Raw genomic sequence first — 22,102 nt, 5'->3', positions numbered from 1 at the left:
GTCATAAAGTGTGACCTCAGGGTTAAGGTACTGAACAGGGAGGCTGCAATGGATCATGCAGCGTGAAGAGCCGCCATTAGGTGACCAAGGCCGACACACGCAAGCATGTTGGAGCCTTTAAAAATGAAATGAAACGATATATATGTTTATACAGTATATATATTATATATATATATATATATATATATATATATATATATATATATATATATATATATATTTTATATATATGTATATATAATATATATATGTTATACATATATATTATATATGTATATATATTTATATATATTATATATATATAATATATATTTATATATACAGTATATATATATAAAATATACATATCTATACATACTCTCTATCTATCTATTACCAGATGCCTTAATCCCAGAAGGGGTGGCCATAAACAAATTGCCTCCATGTAGCCCTGCCTCTTGCCATTTCACTGCCCTGCTCCCAGCTCACACACACCCTCTCTCATATGCTTCTCCACTCCATCCCTCCATCTCATCCTTGGCCTCACCCTCCCTCTCCCCCACTCCACCTCACTCACATACACTCTCCTCATCAGTCTCTCACTCTTCATCCTCTCCACATGGCCAAACCACCTCAATGTGTTTCTCCTAACGCTTCTTATCACATCCACATCCACACCACAACGCTCCTTCACTTCCTCATTTGTCTGTCTGTCTCTCCATGTGACTCCACATGCTCCTCTCAAACAACTCATATCCACTGCCCTCACTCTTGACTTCTGTCCATCCAACAAGGTCCACGCTTCACTTCCATATGATAGAGTTTGTATCCCAATGCTGTCATGCTGTAACTTTTTCACTTCCATGCTCACTTCCCTGTTTCTTATCACTGCTTTCAAGGAACCAGCAACATTTCTTCCTTGTTGTACCCTTTCAAGCACTTAACCCTCTAAATTTCCATTCTTACTCATAACACCACCCAAGTACTTAAATGCACTCACATTTTCGATCTCCTCATTATCCAGCCCCACAACATTCAGTTACTTCATTTTCATTGAAGATCATGACTTTACTCTTCCCTACATTCAGCTTTAGATTCTGATCTTTACATACGCCCAAACTCATTTGCTAAGCCTTGCATACTCCCAAACTCATTTACTAAGCCTTGCAGTTCCACTTCATTTTCACTTAACAATGCAGTACCATCTGCAAACAACAGTACAGAAAGTTTCCAAATGGTACCCTCTCTCATTAGGGACACTCCAACATCCACTGGTCTACCTTGTACCTCATTTTTAACCTCATCCATATACAGACTGAAGAACCATGGAGACATTTTTTTTATTAATCAAAGGCAATACTGTATGTGACTGTAATACACTTTTCACATAAAGTAAGAAGGTACTGAAAAGTCAACACTCTTTGGTCCTACTCTGATTTTCTAATAATACACACAAATTACTTACTCCGGCATGAGCAGTCAGCATTGAAATGAGTGCTGCCGCCTCGTCCTGGTCTTCGTCATCAGAGAACACTGCTGGGCCAATCCTGTATACACCACCATGACGCAAGTACACCCATGGCAGTGTGCCGATATCAAAGTCAGTCACTACCTCAGCGGTTGGCAAGAAGTAAAGGGTTTCCTGAAAAAATAGCAACCATGTGTGAATGCAACTCATTCACTTAATACTTTACTTATAATACTAAGTCATTGCATGAAACTCACCCTTAACTAGTAATCATCATTTTCTTCTTGTTATACATACGGTATGTATCTGAAAAACTACTGTTTTTATGTCAAGTTCAACTGGCTAAAAGCTCCAAGTAATGCAGAAATCTAGCAACAACAGATCTTCAGTTTGCACAGCTAATGTAATCTGGGAATTTGCACTACTGAGACTCCTGTTATATGGCTAACTACTCTGGTGAAATCCCTCTGATTTCCCAAATTCCTCTCTTGAAAAAATTTTACTTCCTGACACTCATTCATATACACATACAGTACAAACTCTAGGAACAACACTGGGAATAAAAAAAGGTTAATTACAGTGTACAAAGTGGTAAGGACAGAAGGAAGGAAGATATGAGTAGGATGGAAGTAGTGGAGGCAATGAAGAAAGTCACAATGGGAAAAAGCTCCAGGAATTGTTGGAGTGTGTGGTGAAACGATGAAGCATGAGGGTGAGATAGTAGTAGAGAGGATATGGATGATGTGTAGATCGGCTTGGGAGGATGGTAGAGTCCCGGAGGACTGGAAGCCAGGTATAACTATGCCTCTGTACAAAGGAAAAGGGGGAAAAAGAAGTTTGTGGTAATAATAGGGGCATTTGCCTTCTTAGCAACAGGAAAAGTATATGGTAGGATACTTACTGAGAGAGTTAGGGAAATAACAGATGATTAAGCTGAAGAAGAACAGGGAGGATTTATGAGGGGAAAGAGGTTATGTAGATCAGATATTCATCCTTAGGTCTTTAGTGGAAAAGTTTCAACAGAAAGGAAAGATGCTGTATGCAGACTTCATGGATTTGGAGAAAACATGACTGAGTGGATAGACACGGAATGTGGAAAATATTAACCCGTGGATTGCGAACCACAGCTCCAGCTAGGTAGCATCGCACTGCGAGCCACAGCTCAGGCTGTGTTGGCCATGCATCACCGTAAACAGCTCGACCCCTATGCAAACTTACACATGGCACTACACAAAGACAGAGAGAGATATTTTTCTTTTCACCAGATGATGCCCTGGATGTTTATCTACAAGTTTATAATGAACAAAAACACATTTTTTTTTTTTTCACTGCTCACGCACGTAAACTTATGCACGGCCCTATGCAAAGGCGGAGAAATTTTTTTTTTTTTCCACCAGATGATGCCCTGGATGTTTATCTTTAAGTTTATAATTTAAAAAAAAAAAAAAAAAAAAAAATTTCCTTCTTTTTTTTCTAAAGAAGGAAAAGAACCACGTTGAGTACACCGCTTCCCCGTCCGATCAGCGAAGTTAAGTAACGTTGGGTGTGGTTAGTACTTGGATGGGTGACCGCCTGGGAACACCATATGCTGTTGGCATAACGTTCTCCCTATGTGTCCAGTGGGGTTGGTGGAGGATTAGTGCCCCTCCCTGTAAAACAATTAACTCTAAGCCCTTGGCCACCCCATTTGGGATACATGGCGTTTGGCAATGAATGAATGATGAATGAAAAGAAGTTGTATGCGGCCTTCAAGGATCTGGGGAAAGCATATGACAAGGTGGACAGACAAGGATTGTAGAAAGTATTAAGAATATATGGAGCAGATGGGAAGGTGTTGAATGCTGTGAAGAGTATGTATGAGGTGGCTAAGGCTGCAGTGCATGTGGATAGTGAACTGAGTGAATTTTTCTACTTGATGGTTGGACTGAAACAGGGATGTGTCATGTCTCCATGGTTGTTCAATCTGTATATGGATGGGGTTATAAAAGAGATACAAGTTAGGGCAGTAGATGTTGGAGTGGCCCTAATGAGAGATGGCCGAGTTTGGAAACTCCCTGTACTGTTGTTTGCGCATGATACTGTGTTGTTAAGTGAAGACGAAGGGGAGCTGCAAGGTTTGGTGAATGAGCTTGGAAGAGTGTGTAAGAAATGGAATCTAAGGGTGAATGCAGTGAAGAGTAAAGGTATGGTCTTCGAGAAAAGCGAAGTCAGTGAATGTACGGTGAGGCTGGATGATGAAGAAATGGAAAAATGTGAGTGCATTTAAGTATTTGGGTAGTGTGTTGAGTAAGGATGGAAGTTTGGAGGGTGATGTGCTTGAAAGGGTACAACAAAGAAAAAAGGTTGCTGGTTCCCTGAAAGCAGTGATAAGAAACAGGGAAGTGAGCATGGAAGTGAAAAAGTTACTACATGACAATTGCGATACCTACTCTAACATATGGAAGTGATGCTTGGACCTTGTTGGAGGGACAGAAGTCAAGAGTGAGAGCAGTGGAAATGAGTTATTTGAGAGGAGCATGTGGAGTCACATGGAGAGGCAGACTGACGAATGAGGATGTGAAGGAGCGTTGTGGCGTGGTTGTGGATGTGACAGGAAGCGTTTGGAGAAACACATTGAGGTGGTTTGGCCATGTGGAAAGAATGGAGAGTGAGACACTGATGAGGAGAGTGTATGTGAATGAGGTGGAGGGGGAGAGAGTGGGGGGGAGGCCAAGGATGAGATGGAGGGATGGAGTGAACAGGTATATGAGAGAGAGGGGTGTGAGCTGGGAGCAGGACAGTGAATGGCAGGGGACAGGGCGACGTGGAGGCAATTTGTTTGTGGCCACCCCTTGTTGGATTAAGGCATCTGGCAATAGACAGATAGAATGATAGACGTACGTAAACTTATGCATGGCCCTACGCAAAGACGGAAAGAGAGTGATTTTTTTTTCACCAGATGATGCCCTCGATGTTTATCTTCAAGTCTATAATAAAAAAATAAATAAATAAAATAAAAAAAAAATAAAAAACTTTTTTCCTTCGTTTCTTGCATACCACAAGGTGGGATAAAAAAAAGGTAATTGTGCAATCCAAGGGTTAAGAATATATGGAGTAAATGGGATGCTGTTGAATGCCGTGAAGAGTACATATGAGGGTGCTAAGGCTGTTGTGCGTGTGGATGGTGAACAGAATGAATTCTTCTACCTAAATGCTGGATCGAAACAGCGATGTGTCATGTCTCCATGGCTGTTCAATCTGTATATGGATGGGGTTATAAAAGAGATATATGGTAGGTGTCAAGGGGGATGTGAAATATGAATAAACTGCAAATAAGTCATCAGCTGCCACGGTGGGAATAAAAACACTGTATACTGAATATATCTCCACTACTTATGGAAGAAAAAAATAAAGTCACCACTGACACGAGGGCCATCTACTTAAGAAATAAAGTAGTAAGTTTTACTTTATTCTGGCTTACTCTGCCAATTTTCTAAAGATGACAATTTCATAAACGTACTCAACAGTACACATTGGAGAATAATCACTCACAAATGCTGAATTCTTGATACTGTTAACGTCTGGGAAAGTCTCCTTACCCCTGACAACTGATAATTAATACTAACAAAGACAGAATCTTGCTGGTGCTAACTCCTGGCAGGCACAAACAGATTTATGAATTAATATGAAAGAAATGGCTTAACTACCAGTCATGATAAATATAAGAAGCTTGTGCAAATTGGGAGTAGCAAACTAAAGTAAGCATGATATGAAGAAATGAAACACGATTCTTACATTTAATCAAGCACAAAGACATGATCTGTAAATTCATTAATTACAAACAAAATGAATTCTTACATTACAAGATAATTTATACGAGTAATCACTCACTCACGCAATCAAACAACTAGCTAATACTCTGAAGCCTAGAAAACACTTAAAGAAAATACTGGTCAGTGGAGAAAATGGAGTCGTGGCTGCAAAGAGACTGGGTGGCTCTGCTACTCAGGCCATTGCAATGCCCATTGCTGATGTCCACTATTGCCAATCACCAATTCGGTGGGGAGATGCGGGGGTCGTAGAATTGCTAGAGACTGGGTGATATGCCGCAAGATGGGGTCTTCACAGCTCGGCACTATTCTTGAGATCCTCTTCCCGTGGCAGGATTACACCAACTGACATTATTCTCACGCCAGCCACAAAGCAATATATGGTCACTGGAAGCAGGCGTGGCTTAGCTTAATGGCTAAAGGGGCAGGGCAGAGGAATGATAAATACACAAAAGTATCACTCAGTAATACGCCAAGGAAGGCTGAAGTACTGTCGGGATGGTTAGGTGAGTGAATATTTCTGGGTTTTTCACTAATGCATCTTCAGTTCCGATAATAATACAACGTCGTGAATTCATACAAAAACACAATTTGGTGAATTCATGACATTATGGCCCATTAAAATTTTTTCTAAAAAATTTAGTAGGAACTATATACAGTACATCCTAACTCAGTCACACAAGATTCACACTGTGGTGTGTATACTATCCTGCTACGGAAGATTATTGTCGTCAATGAGCATAAAAACCTCGTATTTACATTAGCAGAAGCAAGCTTGAGTGAAAAAACTCTGTGATGACAGTGAAAATTCCTGCAGTCAGATCAAACTGAGCAAAAGTTTGCTACATTTACTTTAACAACTAACTGTTATGTAGCATGGTGTATGTGAAACACGGTGTACAGTAGGTGTGACAGCTGCAGTGTAAATGTACCTACATGTAAAAGTATATGGCGGCAGTGTGCAGCAGAGATGATCAGCTGACCCACATGGTAAAATTACTTCACCTATCGCTGTACCTACACAGCAAAATTGCGCCACCCGCCAACTGTACTGATAAAATCAATCAGGGTGAAGCATCAATAGTGTCGATGTGACAATTTGTATTAAACTGTAATTACCCTCTGCCTAGTACTCAACACATATGCTACAAAAGGTATGCCCTAGCTGAGAAATTCTTGCACCCGTCAGAGCTTCGTGCATTCGAGGTTGCCAATAATTTCTTATTGGATAGATTATTAACCAGGAAACATACTAGTCCTTGGATCGCATAAATCGCTTAGAACAGCCAGTAGTTCACTGGTTAAACCTTTATCTCTATTAACCAGAGAACAAGGTGTTCCCTGGTTAATGCATAGACACAGTGTGGATATAAGGGGTGCAGTCCAGAGCCTTGCCTGGCACTTTCAAGGAAGACAGCAGTCAATCAGGCACCAGTTCCTTCTTTCATCTGTGAAACCATGCTTCACTTCAGATGATCCACCCCCAGCAGTATCGACCCCTAGTGCGTTAAAAAGATCCCAACATGTGCCGATTAACTAACAGGGTCCATAATAACCCAAAGCCCATCACAGGTCGAAAATGAGAGTAGTGACCATTAACTCGGGGCTATCTGTGCATATGCTACTTGTCTAAGTATTATCCGGTGGTATTTGTTCCTAGGCACTTGGACGTCCTAACAGCATACTTACGACTAATATCGGTTAGATGAGAATCCCTATGCAAACTTGGGCAAGTCACATTTTAACATCCTGCGTGGGTGTGAACACTCACGTGGGAATCCTCAGAAAGGCCCACAGTTCGAGCTGCACCACAAGGCAAGTCAGACACTGCCTCATATTGCCTCTGGGGGGTCTTTGAACTTCCCTCTTAACCTACGGTACCGTACATATGTATGTACAGGCCCAGGACGTAATGTGTCCCGTGGGACCAACGAGCAAGACGTCAGGTCTGCGCCCACATTGCCACTGCCCTCTCTCAAATGACTCAGAGATTATGGGCATGGATTCCAACAGTGCAGGAAGGACACGTCCCTGATTGCTGGTATGTCGACACACATTGCAGGAACGCACAAGACTACCTATTTCACATCTCATTCCTGGTCAGAAGAAGTCAGCACGCATACGGTCAAGGGTTTTCTTTTTGCCCATGTGACCTCCTGATGCTGAACAATGACCCAGTTCGAACACTGCTTGGCGATACTTTGCAGGAACGACAAACTGCAGTCAAACCTCGCCCTGGGGTGCTTATCTCCTGGTACAGACATCCTTGTTTACAAAGGAACCTAACTTGACCTCCCTGTGAATACTTAATCACATTACCCTTAATTTCTTCCACACAACAGCAAGTGTAAGGTCGGACTGTTACTCCAAGAAAACATCTTGACTACAAATCAGATCTTGCTGCAATGCAATAGTCACCAGGGTGACACAGTTTGGAGCCTTAGCCATGGCTCATGTTACTGCAGCAGCTGAAGTCTGAGTATCGACATCTACAGTGCAACTATTCTTAGCACCTGGTATGTTACCTATAATAAGGTCAAACAAAGGTTCTGGCATGACAGCAGCAACTGTCGGGCCAGTGTAAAAGGGAGATGCTACCTGGATACAATCTCACAGATCCATCAATAAGATGAGCTTGGATCTGTCTACCTGTGTACTCCTCATGCCGAACTAGACTGCCAGACAAAGCAACCCAAGGAACCACTGTCTCTCTGAACATTAACAGAAACACCTCCCACAAACCCTAGCTAAATGAGGAAGGCACTGTTACCAGTGGGAGGGCCTGTGGAGGAAGCGGCCAGCCATTGATAAGGCTACATAACACACAAATCTGTGAATGTGACACCCTGAGGACTAGATGTCTGAGGGATCATACTCACCATCTGGGGAGCTGGAGCATTGACCACCTGTAGAGCAGGGCTCACTGTCTAAGGAGGACTAGTTACTAGTGAGGGAGGACCTGTGCTGCTAGGGACGACACCACTGTGCACTTGTCGGAGAATGATGGCTGCATATGCCTCCTGCCTCCGATTACAGGGGCTGGTGCTGATAAAGACTGTCCCGACTGTTGATTGTATGGCTGCTATTGTTGCTGGTTAGGGTACTTGTTGTACCTCTTTCAGCCAGGTTGCTGAACATACTGCCCTTGGTCCTCTTTCTGTGATTTGTCTGGACCGTGGCCATCATTCTGAGAATGGCCTCGATGCTGGGGTTTGCTCTGAGATGGCTTTCCAGACTTGGCATTACCTTTCCTGTTCCAGTGCCCTTGCTTACAAGTCTGGTACCCGTATGCAGTGAAGAAAGCATCAGCCTTCTCCACCATCTGGCTGGCGTCCTTTACTTGACAAATCTTTAACTAAGCAATGAGCCCAGCAGGCCACAACTTTTCTAACTGTGTACGCAGGATAAGGTCAATTATCCCCTCGAGTGCGAGGGGTCTTGTCTTTCTCTATCCACTTGTCTAAGTAAGTGGTGGGATGGTCGTGGAACTGGATAGCAGTCTCCTTTCTTGGTGACGCACCCTTGTCAACTGACTCCTGGTGTCGTCAACCGTGAGACTGTATGCTTTGATGAGTATGGCCTTCATCACCTCATAAGTGCGTGTGTCTTCGCAAATTCTGTGGAGAATATCGCGGGCAGGGCCCTCAAACAAGCTAAGAAAATTGGAGCTGCTTAGCTGTCTCGTTCAGCTGGTACAGCTGCGCCATGTCCTCAAAACGATCTATGAATGGCTCGATTCGCTCACCTTCCCTGTACGAAGGAAGCTTGAGGTACAGGGTTGCCAAAACAGGTGCTGGGAGAGCACTCATGGAGCTAGGGTCAGCTGCACCAGATGTGCCCAAAGCCAAGGAGTCTCACTTGATCTTCAACACCTCACACTCCGTGTTTCTCACGTGTCTCACGATCGGCACATTCGTGTTCATACTGTTCACATTCTCTCTCATGGTCCTCGAGCTATTCTCGCTAGTGTTCACATTCTCTCTCACATTCCTCGCCCTGAATTTTATGTTCTTCACATGCATCACTCTCACAGTGCTGTTTATGAGTGTATCGCGAGAGCACATAGTCTTCAATTTCCTGGGGATTGGTAAGCACCATATCTTTGGCTCCCTGTAAGTATGAATTAGTAGCCATGATGCTAACTCAAATTGAGACTGAGTGACCTAAAGACTGTAATGATGTTTCACAGTCCAATGCTGGTAATTGAAAATTAAGAATATAGGCACAGGCTGATGATGACCAGTTTTATCTACAGGTAGTTAAACTGGTATGGAAAGAAAAAAAAAAATTACAAATGGCAAGGGAAAGACTTGTCCAATATTAATAAAGCTGAAACAAAACTGCCAGTATGCTAGCGCCTATAAACTTTAATGATTATGACTAATAACTCACTGTGAGTGAGTTTATCACTACTGTATTTCGTTAGTAACTTTAATGCAAAGAGTTAACATCCTGGAATGAGGTTGCCAGGTGTCAAGGGGGGAAGTGAAATATGAATAAATTGCAAATAAGTCATCAGATGTCTCAGTGGGAAAAGAAATACAATGAATATATCGCCACCACTTATGGAAGAAAAAAGAAAGTCACCACTGACACGAGGGCTATCAACTTATGAAATAAAGTAGTAAGTTTTACTTACAATGAATATATCGCCACCACTTATGGAAGAAAAAAGAAAGTCACCACTGACACGAGGGCTATCAACTTATGAAATAAAGTAGTAAGTTTTACTTTATTCTGGCTTACTTTGCCGATTCTCTAAAGACGACAGTATCATAAACTCTCTCAACAGTACACAACAGAGACTAATCACTTGCGAATGCTGAATTCTTGATACTGTTGGCCTCCGAGAAAGTCTCCTTACCCCTGACAACTGATAATTAATACTAATAAAGACAGATTCTTGCTGGTGCAAACTCTTGGCAGGCACAAACAGATTTATGACTGAATATGAAAGAAATGGCTTAACTACCAGTCGTGATTAATATAAGAAGCTTGTGCAAATTGGGTGTAGCAAACTAAAGTAACCACAATATGGAGAAATGAAACATGATTCTTACATTTAATCATGCCCATGGAAAAGACCTGTAAATTTATTAATTACAAACAAAATGAATTCTTACATGATAACTTAAACGAGTAATCACTCATTCACGCAATCAAATAACTAGCTAATACGCTGAAGCTTAGAAAGAAAATACTAGTCAGTGGAGAAAATGGAGTCATAGCTGCAAAGAGACTGGGCAGCTCTGCTACTCAGGCCATTGCAAATCCCACTGCTGATGTCCACTATTGCCAATCACCAATTCGGTGGGGAGATGCGGGGGTCGTAGAACTGCTAGAGACTGGGTGACAAGCCACAAGATGGGGTCTTCACTGCTCAGCACTGTTCTAGAATCCTCCTCCCGTGGCAACAATATACCAACTGACTAACGTTCTCACACCAGCCACAAAGCAATACATGATCACCTGAAGTAGGCGTCGCTTAGCTTAACAGTTACAAAGGGAGGGCGGAGGAATGGTAAATACACAAAAGTATCATTCAGTAATGTGCTGGGCGTGCATAAAAACAATCACTAGTGAAACAATAAAGAATGTTTTGAGAACAATCCCGATTGGAGCACTGTTGGGACGGTTAACTGAGTGAATATTTCTGAGTTTTTCACAAATGCATCTTGAGTTCCCATAATTACAGAATGACATGAATTTGTAAAAAACACAATTTGGCGAATTCATGACAGTAGGGCAGTGGATGTTGGGGTGGCCCTAATGAGAGAGGGTAGTGTTTGAAGACTTCCTGTTCTGTTGTTTGCAGATGATACTGTATTGTTTAGTAAAGATGAAGAAGAAATGTAAGGCTTGGTGACTGAGTTTGGAACAGTGTGAAAGAAACAGAATCTAAGTGTGAATGTAGGGAAGAATGAGCTGTGGTCTTCACGAGAAATGAAGTCACTGAATGCACAGTGAGGTTGGATGATGAAGAAATGGAAAATGTGAATCCATTTAAGTACTAGGGCTGTCTGACGACTAAGGATGGAAGTTTGAAGGATGAAGTGCTTGAAAGGATACAAGAGGGATGAAGGGTTGCTGGTTCTTTGGAAGCAGTGATAAGAATTAGGGAAGTGATTTAAAAAAAAAAAAAAAAAAAAAAAAAAAAAAAAGTACTGCATGATAGTATTGGGATACCAACTCTAATGTGTGGATGCAAAGCTTAGACATTGTTGGAAGAACAGAAGTCAAGAGTGAGAGCAGTGGAAATGAGTTATCTGAGAGGAGCATGTGGGGTTACATGGAGAGACAGACTGACAAATGAGGAAGTGAAGGAGCATTGCAGTGTGGATGAGGATGTGATGGAATTCATGAGGAGAAATACACTGAGGTGGTTTGGCCATGTGGAGAGGATGGAGGGCGAGAGACAAATGAGGAGAATGTATGTGAGTTAGATGGAGGGGGAGACCGAGGATAAGATGGAGGGATGGAGTGGAGAGGTATATGAGAGAGGGGTGTGTGAGCTGGGGGGAGAGCAGCGAAATGGCAGGGTACGGGGTGACATGGAAGTGACATGTTTGTGACCACCCTTTACAGGATTAAGGTGTCTGGTTATAGACACCATAGACAAAGTGATAAATATGTATCACTTACCATGATGGGATGGAGATATTTGGGTGTCGGGAAATGGGTATCTTCAGATGCTTAGTTGAATGAAAAAAAGAAAAAAAAAAAAAAACACAGCACAGATGGGGCCAATTACATATTTGTAATTGTACTTGCAAATAAAATAAAATCAATATTTGTTTCTGTAACTGTATTTGATCCTACAACTTGCCATATTTGTTTCAAATACAGACAAGTACAATAATAATGTACAGTATTTGTATTTGTATATGTACTTGCAGATACAGTAAAATCAATATTTGTATTTGTATCTGCCTCTTGACAAATTACTGTATTTGTATCTGTATTTATATCTGGTCTCTTGTATTTGACCATTGGTGAGTGGTAGTGATGAAGTCAGAGAGAGCATACCATTTTTACATTCCATAATTTAGTTAGGGTGAATTATGATCATCTGTCTGAGCAAAATCCTATGGAAAATGACAATGTTCTGTTTATTCTCAATGGGACAAGCATGCACCTACATGGACTGACAGTGGAATTCTGCAGGGGGGTATAACAGCTGCAGACAGGGGTCAACTTCTGGTATTTTCCAACACAAACTGTTTTTCCTCCACATTTACAGGGACAGGTCAGGGTTTATCTTTCCATGCAAAATATGTCAAGTGCAAACTGGGTCCACATAAATTGAGGGTTGCTGTACTTTAGTCGCACAACCTGATCTTAAGTAGAGGTAATGCTGAAAGTTTGTCTATCTGTGAAACTTGTGAATGAGATGCAAGAAGTCAGTAAGTGTGTTGTGATGTGATGGGGCTGCATTACAGTGTGGGCATGGCATGTGTTTTGTGCTGGTACTGATGTACAGAAGATGGTGGCCACATTAGTCTTGCAAAGTGACCTTGTCTCCTGGAGAAGGGTAGTTTCTGTGGGATAATTATCAAGTGGGAATTCATGAAGGATACTGTTTTGCTGAAAGATGTGCCTGGCTGTGGTGACCATGTGTTGGTGTACCACAGTGGCAGGAAATGAAAGAATGATATTACTGAACCACTCTGTATATTACAAATGTTATTCATTTTTTGTCTGACCATGGTGGAGGGAGGTATTGCATTTGATGAGATGAATCTTGTGCTGCAGCAATGAACTGTGAGCCTTTCATGTTCAAGTGGTCAAACAAGGGCAAAAATTTTTACATAAAAAAGGCCCATATCATACTCTTTGAGGAGTTGTGATCTGCAGCTAGGCCAGCCAGAGGATGCCTATTTATTCTTACTCATGCCAAACAAACTTCTTTGTAGGAATGACATGTCAGGGATGGGGGGGTTAGATACAATGTTAATATCTTCACATCAAGAACATCTATCTATCTATCTATTGCCAGACGCCTCAATCCCGTTTGGGGTGGCCACAAACAAATCGCCTCCAAGTCGCCCTGTCCCCCGCCATTTCACTGCCCTGCTCCCAACTCACATCCCCCTCTCTCATATACCTCTCCACCCCATCCCTCCACCTCATCCTCGGCTTCCCATCATAATACATATTATTAAGGTTAATGCCAATCGATTCTATTCAGCTCAAGATGGACATCCACAAGCTGAAGGAGTTAGTTTACTTACCTATGCCAGTATGTCAAAAGGGATATTATAAGACTAAAAAACTTGCAGTTCCTACTGAGGATTCATACCTCCACATAGCACAAGAGTCACCCCATCCTGTGCCTTGAAACTAAAGTCTATCATGCAACTACTGTAGTATAGTACATATTCTATTATAAACTAATGCTAAGTTTTAAAAATCTACAGTATCTTTACATAATACTGTACCTGCTTTGCATTTGTGAAGACAGCTGGCTGTCCACTGATACACTGTATAACACACTCAGGCACCACCACAGTGTCCTCTGTCCCATCCTCACACAACGTCAAGTGACCCCGCCAAAACGTACTTGTCATATCTTCCACCACCTGAAAGCATATTACCATCAAAACAGTTAATATTAACCCCTATGCACCGGCTGCCGTGTTATACCGTCACGATTTGGGGCGCGGAGCACCGCTGGTTGACTTGTATAGTCACAAGCATCATCCCGCCACCCTTTGAACCAGCGACCATTTTCTATGACAACCATAGGGAAGGTGGGAACCCAAGGTATCCCACTGACGCACAGCTCAGTCTGTACATGGTACTGGCAGAGTGTTGAGTGATGTCTTCCTCATCCTCCTTGTCTGATTCTGCTCCCCCAGCGCAGGGCCAATTGCATCATCGACCCCCGTGGAAGTTCTGCCCTTACTGCCGGGGAAAGGGCTAAGTGACTGAGCAGGTGTGTGGGAAATTGTAAATAGTAAACAGGTATGCACGTGTTTTTTTTATACATAAGTGAAATGTAAGATATTATAAGTTATATCTAGTAAGTGTTATGAACTAAGTGTTTTATAATAAGTTTTACAAGTGCACTGCAATGTTACTGTTTATGGTTATTTATTTAACAATGATTGGAAATACCTTGAGTAACCCTATCTGGTACAATGAAAGAACACCATGAGTGCACGGGTGAGAAAGAAAATGACCTGGTTGGCTGTAACTAAATTTATAACCTTGTTACTCACAAAATACAGTAATGGTAAATAACTATGCGAGAATTAGCATATTTGTGATGTGAAGTACAAAAAATGTAAGTTGTGTATAACATTAGAAATATTTTCACATTACCCTTGATTAGTACAAATTAGTCACAATTTCTGCACAAGTAATTACCTCATACTCAACCATACTGCGTGAAACAGCCAGAGCATTTATTTTTCAAAGTGCAATTACCAGCGACTGTGAAGTCAAGTGCAAATATAAGTGCCGCAGTAGAGGGAAATTATTTAAACTGACGCAAGAAGTGAGTACAGAAAATCAAAGAGCTATTCTTTTCCCACACACATACAGGGCATAGTAGCACTATGAAATGGGCGGGAAACCCTATGAGAAGCCATATGAACAGGGTGATGACTCATCTTTATGATGGTGAGTTAGGAAAAGTCGAAGAATGAGTGGAAAATTTTGGGAGGCCAGGCAGTGTTTCAATAACCACTCCAGTCAGTGCAGCCAACGCTAGCCAGCGAATCCAAGGTCACTGGCAGTGGCGTGCACACGGATAAGCCCACCAAAACACGGAAAACCAGTAATCTTTAACTTATTCTTACTCATTGATGGGACCACCTGGAGACGTGAGGATACTTTCATTTGAAAGAGGAAGAGTTGGTGAGTCTTAAGTATCTTCAGTATTTTCTCCAGCTATTATAGTCTGGCAGAAATTAGGGTCTGAAGTAGGGATATTTTTTCCAAACTCTTGGAGTTCGCAATGTTGGAAAAACCCCAGTGGGTGGGAGTTAAACTAAAGATAATTTGATTGTGTGTGTGTGTGTGTGTGTGTGTGTGTGTGTGTGTGTGTGTGTGTGTGTGTGTGTGTGTTTGTCTGCATGCGTGACAGTGTGTGTGCATGCATGAGTGTATGTGTGTGTGTGTGTGTGTGTGTGTGTGTGTGTGTGTGTGTGTGTGTGTGTGTGTGTGTGTGTGTGTGTGTTTGTCTGCATGCGTGACAGTGTGTGTGCATGCATGAGTGCGTGCGTGCATGTGTGTGTGTGTGTGTGTGTGTGTGTGTGTGTGTGTGTGTGTGTAAAGGAACATGCAGTTCATCACCCAACCATAACCTAGTTAAAGCAGGTTCAACAACAGTCAATCTGTCTGACCACAACCTATGTTAACCCAAGAACTATGACTTATACCACTTTGATGCCCAGTAGGCCATGTGACATATCACTTGGGGCAGGCTAAAAAATAAAAGTATACATGCTTTGCTTCAGTGTAAATGGGTCAATAATGACTTAAAGAGATCATATTGTGGCATCTGGAGCTTTTTTTCAGACACTATTCCTACTTATCCATCCCCTCTTATTTGTGCTGTATTTTCTGATATGGTCCTCCAACACATTTAAACTCTGAAATATTCACCTGGCTATACTGTGGTGCATAATGATTTCAAAATCTGCACACCCATACTTTAAAATACTGTATGATCTTTTATCCCATCATGCTAAAAACTCTGTGGGGAAAATACTGTAACAGCTTAGTGTTTCTGACACTGGACAAAAACCCAAGAACTTAACTGAATAATGACTAAACTATGCACAATACTGACTTTTTATTAGATATGCCCAAACTTTACCATGTTCTCTTTCATATCAAGGGATTAAACTGGTTTCTGACATGTATAAAAATAAATAAAAATAAAAAGGCACACCAATGATAGGGTGGAAAATCCTAATGCTGCAGTTTTCAGGCTAAAGTAGGATCAACAACAATCTATTTTTTTTATCAAGGATGGCTAAGGGAGAAGAAACAGGATTCTGCACAATGGATAAAAAGAAGAAATGCAGTGACACAGCACACAGCAAGCAAATAGGGCACTGCCTTAGTATATAGCAGACCCTTGTTATATGATGAGCTGGTATGAGATAAATTGCTTCTATGGTGATGAAAAAGTTGGGACCTTTTTTTTCAATATACAATAGAATTTTTGCTCATACGATGATTATGACCCCATTCAAAGCCTCACTATAGTCTTTCTATTTTATCAAGGCAGTTTGGGTGGGACACTCTGGGACCTCACACTGTTAGCTCTGTTGTCACATCGCTGCCGACACACGTGTAATTATTTGTGTTCACCTCTCTCTCTCTCTCTCTCACTCTCCTATTTTAAGCTAGTAACTACTTATAAATGAATTTTAAACACTCTGTATAGATGTAATTCAATAAAAAAGCTGTAGTATAGTATACATCTGATAAGACTTGTCAGCGTTGCCTTTGAGACGTTGTCAGGTGGTGACACGAGGGACAGCCCTGCGTGAGTGGGTCATACTCGGTCAGTCTCCCGCCATGGAAGCTATTTAAAAAAAAAAAAGAGAAAAAAACCCACCTATAGACTTTTACCTCAGGGGTGGTGTGGAAAAAAAAGTCGAAAACAAGAGAAAAAATTAAGAAAATACAATTAGTAGTAGTTAATATATAATATGAGAGAGAGAGAGAGAGAGAGAGCGCACGTGTGTGGCGACGATGTGGCAACAGAGCTAACAGAGTGAGGTCCCAGAGAGCCCGACCCAAACTGCCTTGATAAAATAGAACGACTGTAGTCAATACAGAATAATTATTTTTGCTTATATGACCACTCTCATGCAAGTCTACAGTCATCTGTTTGTTCCAAGATAGCCTTTGTCCTCATCACTATTGGGTATAGAGTATTTGTGTCAGAGATGGAACAATACTGTAGTGTGGTGTTGAAGCTCAAGTAGAAAGTGAAGTGCAGCGAAGTGACATAACTACCAATTTAGGTGAGTTGGAAAACTGTTTTTAGACTTACAGCAAAAGTCCTTTCATTCGGCATCTGGTCTTATGGTATTTCCTGTCCTACAGCAGTTTTCAAAAATAGTCCCATTATGAAAGTTCTCTGCTCTTCCAGCACATGGTGAGCTGATTGGCACCTGCGACAGGGTTGCCGGCTTGCCGCTGGTATCCATACTGGTACCCATACGCTGCACCCATAGTTGCCAATTTGGCACTGCTGGTACTAGATCTTGCACTTTTCATAACAACATACAGCTTTTCATAATAATCTAGCGCCAATAAATATTAGATTTTCTTCTATATCTAGAGCATTTTGAAGTCCAATTTAGTGTGAAAGTTTGAACGGTTCACCTACAGCTTAGTACGTTTTAAAGTTAAGCTTAGCGCTTTTGAAGATTTCTGCTTACCAAAACTGCATGCGCCGTCAGCTATCATGACTCGTGAGTGTCTGGCTTTTTTATGGTCATCCTCTCATTCTTGTGTTGTGCTATGGTCTCTATTAGTGGAAAGCCTACCGGTGTTGTGAAAAAACACACCCACAAGGTGCTGACTATCATCAAGAAGATTGAATTATTGAAAAAATTGGAGGCGGGTGTCCCTAGGAAGAAGATAAAGGAAGATTTCGGGGCGAGCTCTTCCACAATATATGGCCATAAGAAACAGAAGGCCGATTTTGTGCTTAGGGTTGACCAATAATTCTTGCTAGACACTGTGATTGCATTGGGGTGACCGACCATGATTGCTAGAAACTTTCTGGCAGGTTTTCCCAGCCATCCGGCAGTTTCTGCTCTTTCAGCACCTGCTTCGTCCCGAAGATGTTGAATGAGAGGACTTTTACTGTAATTCTGCTGGTAAGCAGCAGGTGAAGTGCAGTGAAGTGAAATAACTATCAGTTTGGGTGAGTTCAAAACTTGTTTTTAGACTTACTTCTGGTGATACTGACAAGTGAAGTGCAACAAAGTGAAATAACAAGCACTTTAGGTGAGTTGGAAACTTGATTTTGGATTTTGTGGGGTCGGTAACCCTTGGTCAAAAACTTATCCCCACTGAACTCACATTATAACTGACACGCTACATGATAAACTGTTTTGCGATGACTTTTTCAAATGCATCCTCATCACAAAACGAGGGCATGCTGTATTGCCTAGGAGCAGGTTAGGTCCACATGAGCTGGGGACTAATCACTCATGCTGGAAGAAAGCACTGAAAGCTTTTCCTTTTGGTGAAACTGAGGAGTTCTCAGTCACCCTACACCTTAGCCAGTGGATAGAGTGAGATGTACCCTCTGACCTCAGTGTGGCTGGTGGTGGTTGTAAGCAACTTGAGGCTAGATTCTCAAAAACACAATCAATTCCCTGTCACAGCTGTTATCTGTTTTCCCAAGAAGAAGAACAAATGTAGAGTGCAGATTCTTCCCCAGTCTCTTCTTCTTTGTACAAGGTCTAGGATGCAAGATGGAAACACAGCTGTACCTCCTGTTACATGGCTAAGTGTTAACCCAGCAGATTGTGCATGTGGAATCAGCATAGGTCCCAATATGATAAACCTAATGTGTTAACCATGTCTCCGGCAACACCCCAACTTGCTCACTAAAAACCCTGTGACCCCAACTGGACTAGAGATATGCTTCCCATGGTCACAGTCTACTGTACAGAGGTAAAGTAGACATAAGACAGTGACATTAAGAAGAGTTTCTGTGTGTGTGTGTGTGTGTGTGTGTGTGTGTGTGTGTGTGTGTGTGTGTGTGTGTGTGTGTGTGTGAGAGTGAGTGAGTGAGTGCATGTTTTGGATAAATCTCGCCATGATAAACTCCAACCTGCTGCCTAAGAAACCACTTTGACCTCAACTCCACTGTGGGGTTCCTAGTTGCTTCAGATCCCTCAAATTTTTGACAAATGTCTAGTTGATGGCCATGATGGCAGCTGAAGTGTCACTGAAAAAAGTAGTTTGAAGCACCTTGCTGAATTCTGACACTGCTTATGGGCACCATGTAAATGGAATAATTGCAAGAGGGGTCCATGTAAGTGGAGGGGTTACTATAAATGTAGCCATTTTATGCTTCTTTGGGAAGAACAAGGAAAGAAGAGTGCAGAAATTTCCCATAAGTTGCTCTTGCAATCAATATCTAAGTAATGACAGGGAGATCACTGTATCCTCAGGTGTGAATGTGAGAAATACTCTACATGCCAAAACTGCTGTAGTCAATGGAGGAAAAACTAAAAGGACTTGTATAGTGACACTGCTGGACTTGTACTTTACAACAGTGACAATGATTGGATGATGAATGAATGAATGAATGACAAAAGTGCAACTGGAAAGTACAGTATTACCATACTCAACTCACTTCTGATGATGCACTGGCAATGTGGAGTGGTAAAAAGCTTGGCCATTCCTGAACAACATCCTGATCTCTGCATACAATGTATAAAGCCCCAAAGTGCCACTGCTGTATTCTTCTAAGAGCTCCATAAAACTCAGGAACCTCACTGAAACAGATATTATTATTGAAATGGGGGCTTCTCTAATTAAAATGTCAATAAATGGTGTTACATACTAACAAAAAACAAAACAGTAGTACCTCAAATATTTGGTACCTGGCATTTCCAAAGTTCAAACTTTGCCTATTTCAGGTATTTTACTAAAGGCTAATGAAATACTGTACAGTAAAAGTCCTCTCATTCGGCATCTTTGGGAACATGCAGGTGCCGAAAGGACAGAAACTGCCGGATTACCTGGAAAACCTGCCAGAAAATTTCTAGCAATTATGGTTGGTCATCCCAATGAAATCAGTGTCTAAGAAGTATTACTGGTCAACCCTAAGCACTAAATAGGCCTTCTGTTTCTTAACGTCATACTGTATGCAGTCATTACTTGTTTTACGATGATTCGGTTTACGATAATTCGCTACAACGATAACAGAAAAGTTCCACCCCAAAATTCAATTTACAATAAATTTCTCGCTATAACAATTTTGCCATCAGAAAGCGCCAGGCACACGCAAGGTGACCGTCACTTGTCTCAGGCAAGATGGCGGCCCCAGCGTGCAGGCATTGTTATAGTTCAGGTCCCGCCATCCCTTCAAAGCCCTGTCTTTTCATCTTGTTCATGTGTGCCCCGCTGTTATCATCATCTCTCAGCCAAACATCGTACTACAATGCAGTAATCCCTAACACTTACTGAAAACTGACATGCACAGGCGTAGGTGGAGACACTTTAGCACAGTCTGATGCACTAGCCCTCACTGCCTCCCATACGCTACGTTCTGTCTTCTTTATTGCACGAGCAGTTGACTCATTCACCCCAAACACACGGTTCGGAGACAATTCACCGTCAAGTCAATTCATCATCAAAACATGGACGAGTCCCCGTCAGGACAATTCGCACCCTGGACAATTCCCCGTTATTCTATAAATATACTTATTATTGATTAATACTTTAATAACTAATTTTCAGGGGGATTTTATAACTCATATAAGTAAAAAACTAGTGTACTGTACTTGCTAAATAAACTGGTATGTAAATAAATGACGGGGAATCGTCCTGATGGCGAATTGTCGCCGACATTCCTTCCCTAAGTTTGTCCAACACTTTAACTATCTCTGTCAGCGACATCACTTTACGGGTCCGTTTTGGTGTGTTACCACATGCATCACTAGCACTACACTTAGGCCCCATGTTGGCAAACAAGGCAAGCAATCACTGGAAGGCAGAAAAATAAGACACAAATAACAATTAGCGAGTCACGCATGGTTCGACCGTCGGATTCAAACTGACTGTGTGGTGCATGGTAGACCAACCTCACACACACACACACACACACACACACACACACACACACACACACACACAATGCATGCACACAGGCAGCAGGTAGGCATTTTTATATTTTATTTATTTCTCTCGTAAATTAAAATTATTTATTTGAACACTATAATTGTTTTCATTATTGTACAAAAAATTCGTGGATAACTGAAATCACTTCCATGGATTTATATGTCCAGTGGTAAGGTCAGTGCCAGTGAAGGCCCCAGTGCCATGGCTGGTGCAGGTATGGGTCCCAGTGCTAAGGTTGGTGCAGGTATGGGCCAGATTCCCCTCCCCCTAACCTGTTCCTGTCTGACTCAGAGGCTGACCACTAGTGCCTGTAAGCACAGGCTGTCCCCCAGTCTCGAGGGGAACGGCTTGGACCAACAAAGGAAGGAATGAAGGTGGGTTGTCATTTATGGTTCAGTCTTGGTTAGGTGACTTTGGGAAGTCGGGTTGACATAATCCCCCTATTATAATGGGTTTCAATTTCCTGATTTACAATAAAATCGGTATACGATAAGGTATGACCTGACATGACCCCATCGTAAAACGAGTAGTGACTGTATAGTGGAAGAGCTCACACCAAAATCTTTCATTACCTTCTTCCTAGGAACACCTGCCTCTAGTTTTTTCAATAATTCAGTCTTCTTGGTGATAGTCAGCATCTTATGGGTGCATTTTTTTCACAACACCAGTAAGCTTTCCACCAGCAGAGGCCATAGCGCAACACCAGAACAAGAGGATGACCGTAAACTAGCATGTAAAGTTTCCAAACTTGCAAAAGGTCCTGCTCACAAAGCCAGACACTCAGGAATCATGATGGTCAATGACGCATGCAGTGTTGGCAAGCAGAAATCTTCAAAAGTGCTAAGCTCAACTTTAAAACGCACCAAGCTATAGATGAACAATTCAAACTTTTGCACTAAACTGGACTTCAAAATGTGCTAGATATAGAAGTAAATCTAATATTTATTGGCATTAAATTATTATGAAAATTGCTAAATTATTAAGAAAAGTGCTAGATTTAGCGCCAACAGTG

At 41.7% G+C, this 22,102-nt stretch overlaps 1 protein-coding gene and 1 pseudogene across 1 annotated transcript in view; one reads left to right on the top strand and one right to left on the bottom strand.

Annotated features, from left to right (window-relative positions):
* mi (cyclin E-interacting protein minus) overlaps positions 1–22,102 on the bottom strand; it is a 120,479-nt gene that overhangs the window by 76,985 nt on the left and 21,392 nt on the right. The window contains exons 4-6 of the mRNA XM_080274823.1: positions 19,601–19,742; positions 13,695–13,835; positions 1,445–1,621 (exon numbers count right to left, since the gene is read on the bottom strand). Coding sequence (XP_080130949.1) covers positions 1,445–1,621; positions 13,695–13,835; positions 19,601–19,742 — 460 coding nt within the window. The remainder of the gene's footprint in view (positions 1–1,444; positions 1,622–13,694; positions 13,836–19,600; positions 19,743–22,102) is intronic.
* LOC145402999 (5S ribosomal RNA) lies at positions 2,937–3,034 on the top strand (annotated as a pseudogene).

Source organism: Coenobita brevimanus, chromosome 59, assembly GCF_032717465.1.
Source record: "Coenobita brevimanus isolate Jiangsu-jjx chromosome 59, ASM3271746v2, whole genome shotgun sequence".
Taxonomy (NCBI): domain Eukaryota; kingdom Metazoa; phylum Arthropoda; class Malacostraca; order Decapoda; family Coenobitidae; genus Coenobita; species Coenobita brevimanus.
The sequence above is the reverse complement of the archived record's forward strand: the minus strand, read 5'-3'. Positions and strand labels throughout refer to the sequence as shown.